The sequence below is a fragment of the Sardina pilchardus genome, chromosome 9 (assembly GCF_963854185.1).
Source record: "Sardina pilchardus chromosome 9, fSarPil1.1, whole genome shotgun sequence".
NCBI classification, from domain to species: domain Eukaryota; kingdom Metazoa; phylum Chordata; class Actinopteri; order Clupeiformes; family Clupeidae; genus Sardina; species Sardina pilchardus.
The window spans coordinates 7,596,464-7,618,362 of NC_085002.1; the positions used below are offsets into that span (position 1 = coordinate 7,596,464).

Here is a 21,899-nt window from a genome sequence, read left to right on the forward strand (position 1 = left end):
GCAATATAGTGTAGTGTATATAGATAGTTAGAGAGATGTCATCACAGCGTCTCACAAAGTATTTTACAGTATTTTGAAAATACAAAAATACACAACGCTGAAGTATTTTGATACAAAATACAAAGGCATTTTCATCATCTCAATAAAATACAAATTACAAAATAGTATTTTGTATTTCAAAATACGTATTTCAAATACATGTATTATTAGAAATACTGCCCATCCCTGAATACAGGGCACTTTTTAGATGTCATTATTTGTCCATTATGTATATTTTACTTGATAGAGACCTTTCTCCAAAGCATGACGTGCAATAGAAGCATGGTTAGATTCTTGTTAAAGCACCACATAAAATGCACAGCTCGAACACACTGAGAAATTATTTGGGGCTTGTTCTTGTTTGTTTAAACGTTTCAAAAGCCACATGTGAGTTCACTCCCAATCTGGTATATCTGTGCGTACTGCAGAGATGCTTCACATGCCATACCTTATACAGACACAGGTGATGAAACACACCATGTTTGTTCCACAGAGGTGTGAACACATACCTGTGTCTTGTGGTATGTCACATTTCACACGTTCAAAGATATTCCTTTGAAAGTATCTCAGCTGCATAAAATCCTGGCGGTTTGCCCAAATTTACCAGTCAGGTGTGTTAATCAGAAGTAGCCAAGTAGGCCAGCGCATAAACTATTTTTTAATAAACAAGGACCCAGAGGTGAAAGATAGTCATTAGTAAATAACTCTGAATAAATTATCCAGTCTAAATCATTTTAAAACCAGCAGTGAGCAACATTCTCCACATTGCTTTCTCATCTGTTGTTAAATGTCATTTTACAAAGTAGCCACTGTGTGGCGCAATGCAGTCGTGTAGTCTCGGCCTTAACTTTAGCCTACTTCCCTCAGCATGTCTATACTAGTCTCCTATTATTTTGTTGAGGTGATTGATCGATTTGGAATTCTGCGGTTTAACAGAATTAATGTAGGATGCGCATATTTTGACAATAAAAATATTGTGTCGCCATAATAACTCTTTGCCTAATTCTATTATAAAATCTTCTGTAAACGCATTGCAGCATATAAAAGGAGTTTATAATGGCATATTTAAACTGTTGCTTTGTATCGCTGAATATGGGTATATGAAACAGTGTGACGGTGACCTACATTTCAGAATGTCAGCATGAGTTCGCCCAAAACGTGTCCTCGAGGATGCCTTTTCGTGGCTCCCTCGAGTGTTCGAGAATGTTTGTTCCGGATTTCGCGATACTTTGCACAAACAACCCCTTGCTGTCGTAGCCTACATGTATTATATTGTGAGGTGCTAACAGCATCGCCGACAGACACATTTTGTGGAGACCTCCCGCATACACCACAGAAAATAGAAAGACAGTGGGGGCGACAGAGAGCGAGAACGAGCGTGCAGCGGTGGAGGCAGTCACGGTGAGCTCCGCCTCTATTCCATGTGCTCTCGCCCGCCACTCCTCCCCTTCTCATCGTGAGCCCCGTGTATTTGCATAAAATGTGTGTCAGTAGGGCAGCGGTCTTTGCGACTCACATGCTGCATGCACATGCAGCGGGACTCGAGCGAAACATTCCAATGTCAAATCAGTCCAACTGCCTCGCCTCCTTTCACGCTAGCCGTCCGCCAATGAAAACGTGAGAGAGAATAAAGCGAGTGGCTTGGAAGTGAAAAGGTTGATATTATTCGCTGGGGGAGCGTGACAGAAAGAGACTGAGAGCTGGAGAGGGTGTGTGCAAGTGTGTAATCCTTGGCATACAAAAACAAAAACAACAGAGGTTGAAAGGACAAGGGTAGTGAGAAAGAGAAAAAAATCGAGGGCAGAGGCAGTCACATTTTTAAAGCACCTGAAAACGTGCTGCTGAGTGTGAGCACCTATTAATGGGCGTGCGTCTCTAAAACTACTTCCACATAGTGTTGTGACCTCACTAGCACCTGTGCTGAAATTCTTTGGATTGTCTTTCTCCCTCACCAGATCCTACCTCTACTGTACTTCACACATCCTGTTCAGGACAACTCAGCCAAGTTAGACATCAGGCGAAGCAGGCTAAGAACGTTCTGTCGTCCCCTCTCGTCTGCGGGGCACTGACAGTTACTTCTGCCTGTCGGCAATTTTCTCCAATTTGAGCACAGTGCTCTTAAGATAGCTTTTTTTTCTTGAAGGGTTGACACGACCCCTATGTAACGGCGTTCATTGGTTATATCCTGCCTTCTCTGGAAACGCGGGTAGGCTACATTACGCTTTCAACTAACCTGACGCCAGCTTTTATTGATGCAGAGGGACAACTAATACAGGGTCACTTTTCCTAATTTTCAACCAAGTCAAGAAATCACCGCTACAATGGATAACAGTCCAGGTGAGTGTCTCTTTTGGGAAAATGTTTATTTAGGCTATGTTTCATATTTTACGCGTCATTGGATGAACAGATAACTCTAATGTTATAAGTGTGTGTCACTATTTCTGAATAGACACTATAGCATGCTATTAAATGGTAATATACATATTTAATAAACCTAAGTGTTGTAATTATAAACTGTTTGTCATTTGCTGTTTTCATAGATTAATATTGTGCATGTTAGTGATCTTCTGTTTAGTTGACATGAGAGATAGCAGTCTGATTATGTTTAGGTTTAAGTTTAGGACTTTCATTGGGCTATACAGCAAAAATGTAATGGTGTAACAATTAAGAGCTGTGGCATGTGTGACATCAGCGACATACATCATAACCTGCCAGCATTTCGCCCTAATTTGCCACCTAAAGAAATGTCCGAAGATGGGGAAGCACAAGCTACATTGTAGCCTTATGATATCGCGGGCGGTCATAAGAAGTTAGGCTACTTACAAGGGGGACACGATATCCGACTGTAGGGCTACTTTTGCAAACCTAGGGCTCGAAATATGTCGCAAACAAGATAATAATAATAGCGTAATAAAGGCGTTATGTGTCTAATTAGGCCTGCTTGGTCTGAAATACAGAGACTCAGCGTTCATTGCGAATTTTGTGTGGAAAGTAGGCTAAATGTGAATAATTTGACATTCGTTGAGCGAGTTGACTATCAAGCAGCTCTTGTAAGATCTTGCTATTCTGTTTGCTGCGACTGATATGGCAGCAACTTCCTGCTTTGGCTACACATAAACAATCTCACGTGTAAACTCTGCACCACCTCTCCTCCTACTCGCGTGCTTGTGCACTCGGGAACTCCGCTACAAGGGAAACAGTTAAACTCAAACAACTTTGTCAACGAACCGTGCGCTATATCTAAGAGCCTAGCCTCTTATATCTGTAGTGACATAGCCTGGCATTGTTTCGATGACTTTGTCCGAGAAAAATCCGTAACTTTGGTGAGTTACGGTACAGTTGGATGTAGGATATTCTCAGTTTCAGCATATGGGTGTCAGTGAGAGAAAGATGCGGGTGGGGCAAGAGGGTGGCGTCTCGAGGGCGTGTCGGAGGGAGGGCGGGTGAAGGCAGCTTCGATAGACCTACTACTGTAAGGTGTTTCCCTGGGCGCGACCTCGGCAAGACCTTGCGTTTTCATTCTGACGACTGCACCAAGTCACGCTCCCTAGCCGGTGACTCTTGTTCCATAGTCTACTAATCGGAGTCATAAACTCTGACTCACTATCCATTCTTTCCTCAACACGTGTGACCAGGCAATGTCAAGGACTTCACATGCCCATCTCAAACATGTGCAAAAACCCTGACCAACATTTTGGTTAATAGTCTGGCTAGTTAATGAATAGGTACACGTTTCTCGTACATAGTGGAAAAAGGCCTTGGTGTAAACATGGCATGGCATGGCATGCTCTCCCTAATAATTAATTATAGAACTTATGAACCCTTAAATAAAAAAAAGGACAAACTGCATGTCCAAGGACGCTGTATAGTAGGCTAATTGAGACGACCTACCTGCTATGTTAAAATAGTGGGGGACATAGTTGCCCTACCAAAGAGGTCAGGATTTAGGTGCAACTGCCTCACTGTCACATCCACTCCCAGTCCCAGGTAGCCTATTAGGCCCTCATGGTCAAAACAGCATTTACCATTGAAAATCTACTTAGAATTTGAAGCTACTATGTCTAATATGTCCTATAAGTAGGCTATGACTAATTTGAATAACACCAGCGGGCTGCATGTCATTTCACCAGTTGAGACATAAATTGGGGTGGTCTAAACGCAATCAAGGAATGACAAGCATTGGTTTCTAGGCTTGTCACATGTTTTACTGGTCACTGTTACAAATGTAAGTAGGCTAGGTGGTCAAACATGAGTGCATACTGATGGTCCTCATTCGAGGATGTGACATCACATCAGCTGTGTACGCTGTTTTCAATTCATCAGATAAATTACTTGGCCCTTCTCACCTAAGATTCAGTAGCATCAGGAAAACAAGGCGATATAATTGCCTTGATTTCGGGGGCAATCATAAACATGGACATTGTGGAGTTCACACGTGCAGCCGCACTCTCTATTTCCATCCAACCTTCTAGTTCATGCTGAGCTCAGAGACTGTTTTTGCATGGCAACAGACTCGATAACGGTGGGCACGAAGTACTGAGCATTCCCGACTGCCCATCTTCTTTGCTGCCTCGAGTCTCCCTCACGTGGACAGGCTCCAGCAGCCACGTGCCGCGCGTGATTTCCCAGGCAGGCACACACCCCCTACCACCGTCCCCATTTCTCGTTCTTTCTCTCTCCCTCGTTGATATTCTGGGGAGTCCTGTTTTGATTCAGCCAGCGGCGGGAGATTGGTCAGTAGGTCATGGGTTTTATAGCATCGAATTACCCTATTCTTCATAGTGAGCGCAACGTGATTCCATTTTATTCGAAAGCGAATTTGCGATAACTACACATTTAGTAGAATTAGCGAATTAGCCCATTCTGTTTTAAGTAACAACGAAACAAGCATATTCCAATCAATGTTAACTATCGCTTGACAGCTTGGTTTGACGGTCCCCTTTACATCATAGTCTAAAGGAAATAACCGTGAACAATAAGCGCTTACCTTTTTCACCTCTGGCAGGAGAATTAAATAGCTCCTGCTATGGAAGCTGACAAGCACCCTGGAGAAAGCGCAAACATATCAGGAAAGAACACCGGTGATGTTTTAAAATGGAAAATCATCGCTCAGATTAGATACAATACTCAATTAAATTGTAAGGGTAGAAAGGTAAGACTTAAGACAGGCAAAAAAATGCCTAAATTAGATCATTGTTAGTGACGCTCACAATTCTTTGGCAGTATAGTATATTGTTCTGCGCATAATAAGGTATGCCCCAAGACATACAGCTGACCTACTTTCTCAGCTTCACAGAGTGCAGTTCTGCCAAGGCACACTGACATTCTTCAAGCATCTTTGTAGAGGAAAAGAACAGCCTGACTCATATTAAGTGCATTTTCATCCAGTACATAAATTGTAGCTCTTAAATGCCTTCGAAGGTCATTTCCCTCCACAAATAGGATGTATCGCCCACAAATTGGATGGTCACAGTGTTCATAGCCATATCTATCATTTTTCATAATACCTGAGAAGGGGAAATGGAGACTTACCTGGTAAATTGTATTAGTATTTCTGGAACTCAGTGATTGACTGACATTAGGCCTATATCTGTCAGAGAATAGCTTACATATTGATCCACACACAGAATGCCACCAATTAATTCTTACAAATATGTATGTTAACTTATTTGATCTTTATTGATCTGAGCATTGAAGGATGAAATCATTATTTTATTTTTAATGCAACCCAACCACACAGCACAGTCCTGTGGGAAACAGTTGAATCGAGTGAAGATATGTGTGAGAAAGGGGACTTGGAAATGAGCTTATCTTTCTCCCTCATTCTGCCTTCCTCTTTCTGTCGGGCTGCCAGACTGTGAGAAAATGTGTGTGTGTGTGTGTGTGTGTGTGTGTGTGTGTGTGTGTTTGGGAGATGGGGCCATCAGTTTAGGGAGAAACTGAAGAGGGCTCACGTTGTTGGACTGCCCTGTGGTCATTGTCAGATTAGGGCTTGCACGGGTTGATTTGCAAGCCAGCCATGAGCCACGCCTGGGTCCTTTCTGCTGACTACTGCTGTGGTTGGAAACCAACTGACCTCAATGTTTGCATGACTAGAGTAGAAGAGAGGAGCTCATCCACACAACTATCCTCCCTGCCATGTCATTCACTGCCAGGCATTGTGTGTGCAATTGGCTATTCAATAAAAAAATAAAAAAAAGGAGAGCATATTTGTATTTGGAAAGGTTGTGACTGTAAACATCCGTGATATTTTTAAGTGGGTGCTTATTGAAACTCATTTCTATTCAGTGACTGATATTTTCAGAAAGCTTCAGAAAACACTTTTGAGTGACAATGCCGCTGCTGCTTGCGGCAACAGTCTGACAGCACGTGCAGAGTGCAAGTCATGCGAGTGGCAAGTGGCATGCACAGAGTAATGATTGTCAGCTGATAATGCTAGCAGTGTTGAATGGTGCAGGACTCCCACCTGACTATGGTGACATCTTTGGAGAGATAGCTAGCTTTAGGACCAAGTCCATCTGGTCTTTAAAGTCTGATGGCAATTCCTACTCCATGCAAAGTTCCTGCATGGTGCTGACCATGGTGCTGAAGTGATAATTGCTGCTCAATTGACATAATTTACAAAGACATGTAGATTGAGATTTGTTCATTTCGATCAAATTCATTATCATATCATCACAGTTATGATAGTTATTTTTGGGAAAGTAATTACTTGTGTTTGTAAAAGCAGAATGACAATTCCTGCCCTCTCCCCCCCATATTGCATGTGCAAGTGGCAATGTCTTGGGATCACAGGAATGTTACTGACTGGGGACTGGTGAAATGCATGATGTAGGTTTATATATAGGTAGTCAGTATCCATGTCAGCTTATGGTAAACATGTGGTATTGTCATAAAAGGCAATATGCAACGTGTAGCTCTCCTGGGAGTAATGTAGTGTGGTAGTGAAACAGCCAGTTGTTTAATGGCTTATTAAGAAACAAGCATGTGAGATTGATTATAGGGAAGCCACTTCTAAGTATTCAATAAAGGATGAAAATCTATATTCCTCGCTCAAAAAATAGTACTTGTGAACAGTGTACCTTCACACCAGTGAGATGGGGATGTTGGAATATGAACGAATAGCTGCGTTCATTGAATTTTACATGGGATTTTAGAAACTTGAACACTTTTTTGTTGAATAGAATCTTTTGTTAGAATGTTCCAAAACTCACACCTTTTAATGTATTCCTACATGGCTGTAGTGAAGTTGATAAAGAGAGATTAAGAGAGTGAGAGATAGAGAGAGTAGAGATAGCCTCATATTGTGGTGTGCTTCCAAGAAAAGCCTTGGCTTCTGAGAAGGGCAAGGGTTAGAGTCTCCCTCAGCACACAGTCAAGCAACAGCGCAAACAACTTAAAGACTGTGACTCAGACGAACTTGACAGTGATAGGTAGACAGGATGTGTGTGTGTGTGTGTGTGTAGTTGGGTGTGGTGGGTAGGCAGGGGAGGGAGGGCAGTGCGGCATGTCAGACTTGCCACATGCTAACATCATGACCCAAAATGCACTGCAGTCGGTGACACGTGCTGCCTGAAGAATTACAAACACACTTGAGCTTAACGGGGATCAGCGCACGTGTCTGTGAGGGGGAGACACACAGGAAGGCTGCTACAGACGCCCACTGTTGCTTTCAGCATGAGAGCACTGTCAAGGTCCTGCACGCACACTTGAATGCATGCAGACACACACACACACACACACACACACACACACACACACACACACACACACACACACACACACACACACACACACACACACACACCACACCACACGTCCGACTATTCCAGAATGTCAACTCAAATGAGATTTAGGCAAGGCAGATGTGTTGCCTTTGTTTATTGGGATTTGCATAATAACTTTTATGACTAAATATATAAAAACAAGCCTGCATGAAAAAGCATAGCAATGCATACAGGTTCCTGGAAATAGGCTGCATATGGTCATATCAGACCCTGGTTTTAATTTTCCTCTAGTGTCTTTTGTTGTAGGCTAGTAGTCAGCTAACATTTATTTGCTCAGCTGCAAAAAGCCAAGTAGTCTGGTACAAGTTTTTCAATGAGAAGCACCTCACATTTTACTGCTACATTTTTATGACTTCCCCTAAGGGATAAAAACGAAAGAAAACAACCTCGTATGTTGAGCAAACGTGACTGTTCACGTTCTCGCTCGCCCACTTAGTTTCCGGTGACTCAGTCCAAATGCCAAAGAGTACACACACGGTATCCGACTCCCCCCTCCGGTTACCGTTTTAAAGCCCTCTTCAAACGTGATCAGCAAGCTGGCTGTGTGTGTGTGTGTGTGTGTGTGTGTGTGTGTGTGTGTGTGCGCGCGCGCGCGTGTATGTGTGTGTGTGTGTGTTTATGCGCGCGCGTCTTTCTTTTTTTTAAAATACTGCGGCTGTTGTCTACACGGGACTGCGGAAAGAGCCTTGTGAGCTGGGGCGTTAACTGTGTTAGGAGTCCATGTGAGGCGGCGGTCAGGTGGCTGGCAGTTTTGGAGCGAGTTCTAGGCGCGCCGCCAGGGGAAGCGGGGGCTGGCTAGTGTAATCGAGGCGGCAGCTGGCTCGGCTCCGCGTACACGTGAGCCTGTCGCTCAGCTCTCACACGACACATGAATAGATCAGAGGAGCGCGGGCAGAGAGTAGCGAACGAGAGGAAAAGGGGCGGGAAGGAGGAGTATAAAACACATGCGATACATGTAATAAGGGATTTCCGAGATTCCAAGTTTCCAAGTTGTTTTCGAACAGTTTGTTCTCATAAATTATAGGCGGGGTGGAAAGGTGTAGCCTAATGTTGTAACATACGCTATAATTTAAGACATTTTCGTTTCGAGACATTATTGCGATATTATTTGAAGCCATTAAATAATGTCGTGCCATTTTGTTGTTTGTAGGCTGTATCCTTGATAAACAGCATATGTTTCTTTAAGATAGGGTAAGAGAAGTAGGCTGGTTCCAAAGATAAACAGTAACTAAATGCCTCCCTTATCCACTTCACCATCAATGCATCATTCATGATGGCACGTGAGACTCTGACCAGAAACCCGGTCAAGGCTATGTTTTGAGTGCCAGATGGAATGGAAAGCGCACGAACACATGCCGACAGACAGGGTAGCTTTGTTCATCATTCCACCGAATTCTCTGCTTGTGTGTGGGGCGTGAAGGATGTTATCACACTCAGCCCGGACTGGTTTTGATAATTCTGACAGGGAAAGACCTTTCTCTATCTGATTGTTTATGTATGTCAGTCTGCATGACAATGCATGAACAGTCATTGCTTTATTTCTTTATTTTTGTGCCTTCTAATAATGATGACAATTAAATAGAATATATAGGTGCAACTGTGCTTCCACAGTGTTGGATATAGAAATAAATGGATGGATCTTCAGATGGGTGTGAGATGTGACATCTAACCTCACCCATACCCATATTTCAGTCATTGATCTTGAGAATTACATTTGAATATATACCAGACGAATGGGAGTCCTTCTCCAAACTTCAATCCCCACGAGACTGAGTCTATATTTTTAGGGCTCAGAAGCCCATGATATTATTGACATCTAGACAATCTCATGTTGTTTCTAAAGCCTCCTATTAACCAGTGGCGTTTCCTTCTCTCCATTCCTCTCTTCCAGGTGGAAGTGTCATCTTATATGCCGGGTCCACGGGCAGTGCCAGCCCCAGCCCAGGCAGCCCCGGCAGCCCCTCCAGCGGGTACCAGACGCAGTCGCCTTCCTCCCATTCCCAGCCCTCCTCCCCTGAGGAGGTTTCCTTCACTGAGATCGGGGCCCTGAAGCAAAGAGCTGGCAGTGGTTGCATTGACTCTGGCTCCAATGCCAGCAGTGCCACCAGCAACGACAGCTCAGCAGTGGGCACCCCTACCTCAGGCAGACTGGTTTTTCAGTTCCCAGAGGTCAGCAGCGCCTCCGTTGCCACGGCGGTGACCCCTACTATGACCTCTGGAGGTCAGCAGTCCTACTCTCACCCCATGGTGGCTAAGAGACCGTATGGCTTCACTGGAACTTTTACAAGTAAGCTTAACTTTACATTTGGTGCATATATTGTGTGTAGATTTTCTTCCATAATTATATTGAAATGTAGTATGCGAACAGCTAAACAGATAGCTGGATTGCCAAATACTCAGTCAATGAGGAAAGCCCAGACTGATGGCTCGATTGTTAAAGAGCACATTGAAATGGCACAAATTGAGCATTGTTTAAATCCTCCCTTACAAACTGTCGTTAAGCATGAATGTAACTTCCTTCTCTCTTTCTCTCTCTTGTCTCTCTCTTTCTCTCTCTCCTATTGTCTCTTTGTTAGAGACAGGAGGGATGGTTCTTCTGTGTAAAGTATGTGGCGACATTGCATCAGGATTTCACTACGGTGTCCATGCGTGTGAAGGCTGTAAGGTAAGAATCAGCACACGCCTATCATGAATACAGACACATGCACAGACACCTACACCCCCTCTCTTTCTCTCTCTCTCTATCTCTCTCTCTCTCTCTCTCCCACCTTCCTCTCTCTCTATCTGACAATCTGTTTATCCATCCATCACAAACATTGCTCTCTCTTTCCCTCCAGGGTTTCTTCCGCCGGAGCATCCAGCAGAACATCCACTACAAGATGTGTGTGAAGAACGAGAACTGCCTGATCATGCGCATGAACCGCAACCGCTGCCAGCACTGCCGCTTCAAGAAGTGCCTGTCTGTGGGCATGTCCAGAGATGGTAAGAGCACACAGTTGACTCACAAATGCACACACACACACACACACACACACACACACACACACACACACACACACACACACACACACACACAGACACACACACACACACACACACACACATGCATACAGTGATTTCAAGAGAGCACTGAGCCCAAGCAGTGACCTCTGATCTGGCTATTTCTTTTGGCTGCATTGCAATATTGAAATCAATGAAAGTCAATCTCCATGGACTGCGGCATTAGCCAGAGAAAATATCATTAGCAATAACAGAGTCACGCATCAGTGGCATATTGATTACAGTAATACAGTTCATTATATTCGGTAGTGGCTCTAATATTGTTGTAGGTAAGACTGTAAGAAGGCTATAATGACATAGTCCAATGCCTTCTTAATATATAAGCATGCGTTTTGCAAGCACCATGCACACTACCGATCATCTACATTGCAGAACTTTATGGATTCACCACACTACATAATATATGTAAACTATGTAACCACAGAGAACTTGAATAGAGGGCAGATGCCTGTTCTCTGTAAGGGGCACATATTTTAGAGTCTTTCCGCATTACGATTCAGACTCTGAGAAAGGAGGCTGACTGTGGGCAGAAGCTAAACCAGGACACGGGGAAGAATCTTTTGTCACGTAGTGACCTGATTCACAACAAGCTTCCTCACTTCCACATCCTCCTCCCTCCCCGTTGCTCATGCCATCCTCCCTTCTCCCTCTATGCCTTCTCTCTCTCTCTCTCCCTCTCGCTGCTCTCTTTCTCCCCATCTTTCCCTTGTGTCTTCCCCTTCCACCCCTCCTCTCCCTCCCTCTGTTTCCCTCTCTCCTCTTGCCGGTAGACAGTGATATATTACAGTAGGAGCCTGGAAGTCCCACAAGTCATCATTCACTCTGAAAACTGCAGCGAACACGGTTTATTTTGGGAAATGGGGACAACCAAGCACCTGATCGCCCACCCGCGCCTTGCTTTAAACACACTCGCAGGCTCCCATTCACACTCGTATCAGGCAATTAATTAACATCCTCCCCAGTTTCAAACTGTGATACAGTTCGAGCTGAATTTCAATACAAATCCGCCCATGTAAACCATTAATAGGCAGTGATATCACAAGCTGCCATAGCTCTAGCACAGCCCGTACTGTTGGCTGTGTCTGCAGTGTCCCTGTAGGACACAGCGTTCCCCTGGGAGCACAGCAAAGTAGGTGATAATAAATCATAGTTTTCTCCATAAGCCAGCACACACATTTGGGTGACCTATAAAGCATAAAGAGAAAGCCACGGACGATGCAATTTATCATATGCTCCTTTTGTCGCGCAGCATATGTGGCCTTGTTTTGCTTTCTCCTTGCTATCATTTGTGCTGGAATTTTTATGGATAGATAGTCTAGAAGCTTCCTTAAGAAGTAGAGATTATTATGTAGCAAAATATGTCACTGACGGCCATGGGAAGTGATGATGTACAGTATCAATCATCAGAAATGTTAGGTCAATTTAGTCAAAAGCAGACCAGGGTTGTGTCTTTACATCAGGCATTCTATAGATGCAGCTGAAAGAACAGTGTATCATGCCCATGTCTATTCATAATTTAATACAATATGTATTGGCCCACATTTAGTCAATGACCTATCCTTTTCTAGACAGGTCGTGCTAGCAGGCAGTTGTTGGAGGCAATCATTACCATGGGCCAGTGCACAGGCAAAGCCCTCTGAAAACTGTCACCTCCAATTGCCCTGTGTTCCACCCTCTACCTTTCTCTCCCGCCCCATCATTATATCTGTCTCCCCTGTGCACTCCTTTAACCCTTCCTGCGGCAGCTGAGCAGTCACTCCATCCCTCATCTTGCCATTCCCTCGTTCACTCACTCACTCGCTCCACGCACGACATCACCTCCACTAGATCACCCACTGACCCAGTTTCAGCTGGAGAGAGACGCAGAGAGAGAGAGAGAGAGAGAGAGAGAGAGCAAGAGAGAAAGAGTGAGAGAGCAAGAGGGAGATGCAGTAAAGATGAAGGATGGGTAGATGAAGAGAACGGAAGTGAGCAAAAAATGGGGGGGACTAAATGTGTGTGTGTGTGTGTGTGTTTACACGTGTTTGTGTGTCTGTGTTTGCACGTGTTTGTATGTGTGTGTTGGTGGTGGGAGGGTGTATGTGCGTAGCACACAGTAGCACAGAGCTATAAATAGCCCTGCCATTCGAGAGCAAGTGAAGGGGGGGCAGGGAAGGTAAGAGATGGGGGAGGCGGATGCGAAAGACAGAGGGAGAAAGGGAGGGAGAGAGAGAGAGAAGGATAGAGAGGGAGGGAGGGAGGGATGGATGAGGGGGCTTTCACCCATCTCTGTGCCATAATGATTCAGAGCCCAGCACTCAGCCAAGCCTTAGCCCTAGCCAAGCCTCATAACTGTTAATAGTGTAGCTCTCTGACCCACTTCCCAACTGATTGTGCTCATTCGAACCTAGAAGAGTTTTTTTACATCGATCGTCTTGGTTCTGAGTCACACGGGTTAAGCCGGTAGCCATCGAATCATCAGTGCTAGTTATTCCCCTGAACTGAATAGCATTACAATGGCAGTGGACTTGGTAGATCTCTCTCAAATTACAAAATCAATGCGAAGTACAATATAAAGTCGTTTTTTTGTAGTTTTTTTTTACGACGATCCGGTTACAGCCATATAGGTCAGGAGAATGGAAAAGATTACGGGACCGGTTGGCTCAATTGTCAGGCTTCCTGGTTGATTCATAATCGTCACAAAGAGTCCAGTGTCTTCCCCAGCAGTGCGTTGAGCAAGAAGAGCCGTATTGATTCTGCTATATAGGTCAGTGAGTGTCTCATCTACTTGGGAATTGATTTACTTAAAGTCTTGCTCTTTCTCTTGTCTTCCTCAGCTGTGCGCTTTGGGCGTATTCCCAAGCGGGAGAAGCAGAGGCTGCTGGACGAGATGCAGAGCTACATGAACAGCCTCAACGAGTCGGCCGCCATGGAGATCGACGGCTCCCCTCCCCCCGAGACCCCGGCCAGCCCCGACCAGAGCCAGTCCGAGGAGGCCATCGGCTCCGTCTCGCAGACGTACTGCAACGTCTACGTGAAAACCGAGGAGCAGGACGTCAAGCCCGTGGTCATCCACAACAACAACAACAACAACAACAACATGAACAACAACGTCAGCCCCGCCAGGTTCCACGGGAACAACGCGCCGCGGGACAGCAGCAACCACGCGCAGTCCCACCCCCACGCCGCGCCGCAGCAGATCTTCCAACGGCAACCCACGTCCGCGTACCAGCCCAGCCCCGCCCGCTGCCCTGTCACTCACCGGGAGAACAGCGCGCTCGACAACAGTCGCTACGCACACCCGGCCTCATCCAATCAGAGTCCACATTGCCCTGCCTCTCAGAACTACCAGGCCAATCAAAACAGCCACTCCATCAACGAAACACAGGCACCCACCTCTTGTCCCTTCAGGTTGGGTGGAGGAACCAAAGTGTTGGTAAGTGAGTGTAAATATGTGTGTGTGTGTGTGTGTGTATACAGTCTGAGCAAGTGAATAACTGAAACAAGCATACAAAGACTTAAGAACTACATTTCCCAGATAGTCATTAACTCTGACTTCCTTGGTCCCCTGACAGGCGTGTCCCCTGAATATGAGCCCAGTGACCACGGCGGGGCGCACTAGCCAGCAGGTGTGGGAGGCCTTCTCCCAGTGCTTCACCCCAGCAGTCAAGGAGGTGGTGGAGTTTGCCAAGAGCATCCCCAGCTTCCAGGCTCTCAGCCAGCATGACCAGGTCATGCTGCTCAAAGCAGGCACTTTCCAGGTAAAGTGTGTGTTTATGTGTGTGTATGTGCGCATGTGTGTGTGTTTGTTTGTGTGTGTGTGTGTGTGTGTGTGTGTGTGTGTGATGTTAATGGTCACTGTGAACGTGAATGTTAGTAATGATCACTAACCAATCATTCTTCTCTGCAGGTTCTGATGGTGAGGTTCTGCTCACTGTTCAACGCTAAGGAGCGCACCGTGACGTTCTTGAACGGGCAGACGTACCCACTGGCCACCCTGCGGGCCCTGGGCATGGGCTCCCTGCTGGACGCCATGTTTGAGTTCAGCGAGAAGCTCTCGGCCATGGCCCTGGAGCCAGACGAGATGGCCCTCTTCATGGCCGTCGTGCTGCTGTCTGCAGGTACAGTACGCACACAGACACCTACACGCACTCACAGACGCACACAGACACCTACACGCACTCACAGACGCACACAGACAGCTACACGCACTCACAGACGCACACAGGCAACTACACGCACTCACAGACGCACGCAGGCAACTACACGCACTCACAGACGCACGCAGACACCTACACGCACTCACAGACGCACACAGACACCTACACGCACTCACAGACGCACACAGACACCTACACGCACTCACAGACGCACACAGACAACTACACGCACTCACAGACGCACACAGACACACCTACACATTTACTGACGTACACACACTGAGTACAATGTGCAGGAGAGAACTGCAGTCTATTGTGCCCCTGATTACTTATCTCCTCCTCTTTGTGTGTCTCGCAGACCGGGCAGGCATATCAGATGTGGGAGCGGTCGAGCAACTCCAGGAAGGCCTGATTGGTGCACTGCGGGCGCTCATCACCCGCCGTCGCCCCGACGACAGCGCGCTGTTCCCCAAGCTCCTTCTGAGGCTGCCGGACCTGCGCACGCTCAACACCCTGCACTCAGACAAGCTGCTGGCATTCCGCATAGACTCCTGAACGACTTGCTGACGTCCTTATCGCAAACCCCACACCTGACACCTCTCGAGCACAATGTAGACCCGCCCCACACACACAAACACACATACACGCAAACAAAGTCCTCAGGAAGGACTCGAATCGGTGACCTGTAAACGGAGCCGGTCCATGCAGGTGAACGAGTGGTTGTACATTTGAATCCACTCGCGGTATCACTACGACGACTGAACAGACCGGTCCGTTTAAAAGAAAAGAAGAAAAAAAAAATACAGGAACAGGTGTGTTGACGGTGGACTTCCTCCAGGCGTTCTTCAGAGACTAAGCCTCCACTAGCACCTTATCACTCCACGTTTGATGCCCCAAACACTCAAGACTGAAGGACCTTTTTCCGTGGGCAACCACCACATCTATGGACATAAAATGTCTGCTAAAGCTACAGCTAAGCTACGGGGACTTTGTCAGACTGAGGAGTGGAAAAAAAGAAAGACTGTTGTATCTATTTTTATAAATACATAGCTAGCGAGAGAGCAGAAACTTAACCGTGGCCTTTGGCTGTCTTTACTCCCTTTGGTGTCTCAGTTTAATGAGACGTCTCTGAGGGGAGAGAGAACTAGATGGAGAAGAGTGAAGAATATTGTCTATGTGCAATGCTTTTACTGTCAAAATGTCATTGAATGGGCTGATAAGAATTGTTATCACTTTTGAGGGGACATAAGGATCCTTGGAAAGACATAGGACATTCTGCTTTTTGAAGTGCTACAAACGACTGAGTTCTCCAAACAGTTCCGAAAAATCCGATGCAGTGTGTTTTTTTTATCAGTCGCTCTCCTCTGTTCTCCGTAGTAACAGATGTGTTAGTATGACTACCCGTCTTCTGTCATATATGCACACACAACTAGACACAATGCAAAACAAACCTGTAGTAGGCTGGGAGATTATCCTACTGAAGACACTCAAACATTGTACACAGCCATCCTCACACACACACACACACACACACACACACACACAAACACACGCACGCACACACACACACACACACACACACACACACAGAGAAATACATAAAAAGTATGTTATCCACAGTCCCTCAGGGGGAAAACACGCACTTCTAATGCATCAATGAGCATCAACAAAATCCTCCAACTCTACCAAATCACACTAGCAGTTCATTCCTCTCCCAGTTTCCAGCCTGTGCCAGGCTCTTTTAGAAACATGTGTTTGTTACTCAGTGTCATTGCTACAATTACAATGAAATAAGCTGTTTTATATTCGGGCATACATGAAATATCTCTATGACATTTGAAAGATTTAAATTGTATATGAGTAAATGCTTTATATTATGAGAAATGCCAGTGATCTTTTTGTGTGGTGGAATTTGGGAGCTATGAGTCTTTTTGTCTATACCCTAGAGGAGGGATGTATAGCCAATTTTCAGGGGTTACACTGTTGTATATATTGTATAGTTGTGGATCTAAACACCACTCCTGTAGAGAAGAATCGATTAGCTCTGCTCTAATGTGCAGCACTCGATAATAAAGGGCTTCTTAAATGGAAGGAAAGGGGCTTTGCCTGATCGAAGGAGGGGTTATTATTTTGGGGTCGGTCATCCCTTCGTTGGGAGAAATGACCACAGTTCTAAAAATAGCCAGAACCAAATGCGACCTCTCAACTTTCACCCCAGCACCTTGGTTTGTGTCACTGGAGGCTAATAGTCGATCTACACGTGAGTCTAAACAAGGCTTCAGGATTGTTCTTTGGGGTCTTTTGTGATTTTGAGACTCCTGCTGTTATTCGATCTCTGACAGCCTAGCACGCTCCCAAAAACTCTACCAACCCATCATTGTATATTTTGTAAATGTGATCTGTTACTCTTCTTCTGTAGAAATGATATTAAATGAAAATTATCCATCATATTCAAGTTTGTCTCTTGGTTTCTTTGTCTGTCGCCGTCCCTCTCTGCATCTGTGGTGTACAGGGCGAGGAATGCCACTGGATGAGACTGGTAGCCTAGCAACAGCAGCGTATGGCACATGCATCCATAAGAGAACTTATGGGACATAGCAGAACGGAGATGAGGGGCGTGGGGTGGCTCATTTGATCGATGAAGTGTCCTCATTTCAGGATGCATGCCTACATCCAGCCATGTCCCTAAGCCCCATAGGCATTAAAAGTATACAATACGCCATATATGGTGTGTCTATACATTCTGTGTGCAGAGGGGATCTAATAAAAGAATGTCAGTGACCGATTTTCCTCTTGGAAATTCCTTCCACTGGGGAAAAAAGAGCACAAGGACATATGCACTGAATTGCCCAGCCCAACACACCAGTGGTTATTCCATATGGTATTGATGTGTCCACAACACAGGCAGATTAATGGATGAAAATTATGAAAAGATTATGAAAGAATTTGACCTGCTTATGGACCAAGTTGTTTTATAGAAACACAGCATAGGCTACAACGTAAGCAACTATATGAGCAGAATAACACTGTAAGGATTCTGTAAGGATGAATAAATTATATAAATAACATACAAACGATATGCATATATTAACATACAGACAGTATATATTGGAACTGATATACAAAATTGATTTGCAGATTTGTATTTATGTGTATATGAATGAGCTACTTACAGTATTTCAATGTATTTGTTAGCACTGTGATCCCTCATCATGCCCGCTGCTGTCTGAGGGCCTGTCATGATTATGATTGACAGTGCAGGAGTGAGTGAGGCTATCCAGTTTTAACTTAACAAGGTACTTACGCCAGAGAACAGTTCTCAGGTTAATTACACTTTACCTCCCTGTGTCTGAACAGAAAAAGCTTTATATACAATTCTACTGCCAGTAGAATCAGTAGAATCAGCTACTGAGATGTGACCTAAATGTAGCTAAATGTTCATTGGATGGAAATCAACAACACATTTTAATATGAATACATTTACATTTGTATTAGTATCCCTATATAATTGGGATATTTGAGGAATACTAGTGCATGGAGTTTATATTGAGGGTTATACAAGGGTCTAACTAATGTGATATACTACTTTCTACTGTGGCATACACTGACTTCTACAAAATGACCAGAATGCTGTACAATCAGGTATGGTTTACAGTTACAAAGTATTGTACGAGGTCCTAAGGCTATCACAGTCAAAGACTCCATTAAATATTTCAGCAGCAGTAAGTTATTTATTGTGTGATGGCTTTACAATGTCAACACAGCAGTGCTGTGGCTTGACACAGCCAGAAACTAGGCAATTGCTTTGCCATTTTTATTACCCCCTCAATAATGTGCAGTGGTTTATTGTAGGCCTACTACAGGAGGAAAACTATCCAGCCCGTCTAAAGACAAATAGGGGTGTGGAGCAAGCTGGGGCCTTAAGGAGGTAACACACTGCTAAGCCAATTGAAATGGCTGATTAACAAGGTCAACAGCTCAATTTGTTCATTATTTATCATCTCCATTGTTTGGTCCATCACCAACTGGGCAGGACATTGTGACTTCTGGCCCACTCAGTAACCTGGCAGGACACTGTGACTTTTGGTCAGTGACGTCTGATGTGGATCATGTGGTCAGATGACTCTATGGTTTTAATAGCGATGTGCAGTCAGCTGTTTCTACCCAAGGCTCAACATTAATTATTTACAGCCAAACAGATCAACAGAGTCAGTTTTCAGTTCTTGGATGTGAGGCACCGTTTGACTCGAGCGCAAGCAAAACTGATACTAGAGCGCCCTCTCATGGTCGGCAGTTCATTGTCACTGCCACACTACCATCATCAGCCTAACATTATGGAATCAGAAATGAATTGGTCTCAATGATGTCAGCATTTAATTAGTCTCTGTTTAGCGGGTCTCACAGTCTCCATGGAAACTCGGTGGTGATACCCCGACTAAGATTGATGAAGTTATTCTTTGTCGGAACACCTCACAGATTAGTCATTCATTCACTGCATGAGAATGAGAACAGAGGAGGCGGCTGATGAGGGACGGCTCTCATTGATATCATACTAGTGCAATGTCCAAGCTCAGGCATGGGAGTATATCCTTAGGTGCATTACTTTTGTTGTGGTTTGTGTGGAAATGAAGCTGAAATGTGTGTGCGTGTCCGTCTGTCTCTCTGTCTGCCTGTCTCTCTCTCTGTCTCTGTCTCTCTGTGTGTGTGTGTGGTGTGTGTGTGGTGTGTGTGTGTGTGTGTGTGTGTGTGTGTGTGTGTGTGTGTGTGTGTGTGTGTGTGTGTGTGTGTGTGTGTGTGTGTGTGTGTGTGTGTGTGTGTGTGTGTGTGTGTGTGTCTGTCTGTCTGTCTCTCTCTCTCTCTGTATGTTTCTTTAATGTATGCAATGTAGAGAGCTATTTGCAGTTTATGTTGCTATAAAAATAGTGATTAGTCAAGTGCAGGTTTCTTACCAGAAGGGCATAAGATACAGTGCCAGGTACAGGTCAAGCTCAGAGAAGGAGTGTCAAAGCAAGTCACTGTTTAATACAGACACCAATGTGTACCTGAACTGACCTCTCAATCCAAGTTGCACTGAATGGACCTGACTTGCACTGAATAGACCTGCCAGGTTAAGTGAGAGTAATCACCTATTGCTTTCATCTTGTAAATCAACCTCTAAAGGTTTAGTATCTGAGTTTCATTCAACTTTGTAGTGTAAATTGTGGAAGAGTGGAATCTCCTTAACTTGAAATACAGTGTTTTTCTATAGACCGATGGATTAACGCCTAATTTACATAATGTGACTAAATGGATTGATAGTTTATTATGACAGCCGCACGCAGCCAAGTATATAGACCTGATAGCAGTTATGACATGCTTTGTGTTACACAGTCAGAGACTGAAAGTGGGCAAAACCACGTTTCCTTTCACCAGATCTTCATAAATGCTCTTCAAGTATGTGAAGGAGTTGGATGCAAAGCCAGCTATTAGCTTTGATGTAAGATATCAAATGTCAAATGTCAGAGATGGATTTGTAAGAGGAGTTCAGAGTATGGTGAGACAGACTAAGAACTATCTTGGATTAGATTCAACACACAACGCTGTAGGAGCCAGGAAGGTAAAGTATGTGGCTAAAACGGAAAATGTATTAGAGTCCAAGAGTCCCAACTACAAAGCGATGAAAAAAGAGTCAGAGCTTAAGTGTGATGCAGAAATAAGCCAGATGAAAGACACGACACAACAAGACCAGTGTCACACTCAGGTCTCATTATACAGAGTGGTTTACTGAGATGACGGACAAAAGACAGAAAACAACAGGCAGTCAGAGATGGGCAGAGTCAAAAGCACACAGGAACAAACAGAATCATGTAAACAAACAGAATCACGTAAACATACAGAAACACAAAAACGAACAGAATCGCATGCACAAACAGAAACACGAGGAAAAACACATTGCAGGACAAATGTTTCAGTCTATACAATTAGTACAAGCAATTTCAGTATGTTATTAATACATTATAACACTAACGTGAGTATGTAAGTTTGAATAAAGTCGCAATAATATGTGATTTTATCCAAACTTTTCTTCTTACATACAGTGCATGGTGATCTGACCATAATCTGGATTGGCCTTCAGACCATAGTGCGACAGCCCTGAGCTAGGCCTGCTCGAAAGTCAGCTGCTGTCTGAGGGTCAGTAACAGTGCAGGATTGAGTGACTGCCTTGTTATCCAATTAACTTGTGTAATTTTGTAAGAGAACAACATGGATGAATTCTATTCTCAACATCCTTAGACCAGATTACATACCATTCTTAAATAAAGCGGTCATAGGAATATAGAAAAGAATGTGGCTAAATGTTAATTTGATGTTAGGTCAATGCGAAAGGCGAATGGATTGATTAGTGGTAAAGAGTTCAAGTGGGGATGTCCTGGGATATTGCCATTCATGAATTGCCTCTAATCCAATCAGATATTAACAAAAACTCCAACCATACCAAACTGTTGAATAAATCGAAGCTACAGGAAGGCATTAAAAAAATAAGACAATGAAACAGAGAGAAAAAAAAAACGGTTAAGGCTGGCAGACACACGTGTACACAGAGAGAGAGAGAGAGAGAGAGAGAGAGAGAGAAGCACACACACTAAAGTATAGACACTCAAATGTATTCACCTAAAATAGGAAACCCACATCCAATTGATGACTCAATGTACTACCACCTTACTTACCGTACAGTAAGCCAGCCAGACCTTTCCAGCAAGTATCAACCGTCATATGACAGCTTGAGCCTCTAATGGGTTTAGCCTCCATCTTGTTACTTCTCTACCTGCCCATTACAAAACTGAACCTAATTCACCGAGACCATGATGTCATCCTGCACTCAGGGATGCTTCCA

At 44.5% G+C, this 21,899-nt stretch overlaps 1 protein-coding gene across 1 annotated transcript; it reads left to right on the plus strand.

Annotated features, from left to right (window-relative positions):
- The first annotated feature begins 1,550 nt into the window (after nucleotides 1-1,550).
- nr1d4b (nuclear receptor subfamily 1, group D, member 4b) lies at nucleotides 1,551-17,475 on the plus strand. Its single transcript, XM_062545562.1, has 8 exons — nucleotides 1,551-2,376; nucleotides 9,718-10,113; nucleotides 10,403-10,491; nucleotides 10,664-10,808; nucleotides 13,703-14,301; nucleotides 14,441-14,626; nucleotides 14,776-14,986; nucleotides 15,384-17,475. Exons 1-8 carry the CDS (start codon nucleotides 2,361-2,363, stop codon nucleotides 15,578-15,580), a joined length of 1,839 nt encoding a protein of 612 aa, XP_062401546.1. The 5' UTR covers nucleotides 1,551-2,360; the 3' UTR covers nucleotides 15,581-17,475.
- The last annotated feature ends 4,424 nt before the right edge of the window (nucleotides 17,476-21,899 follow it).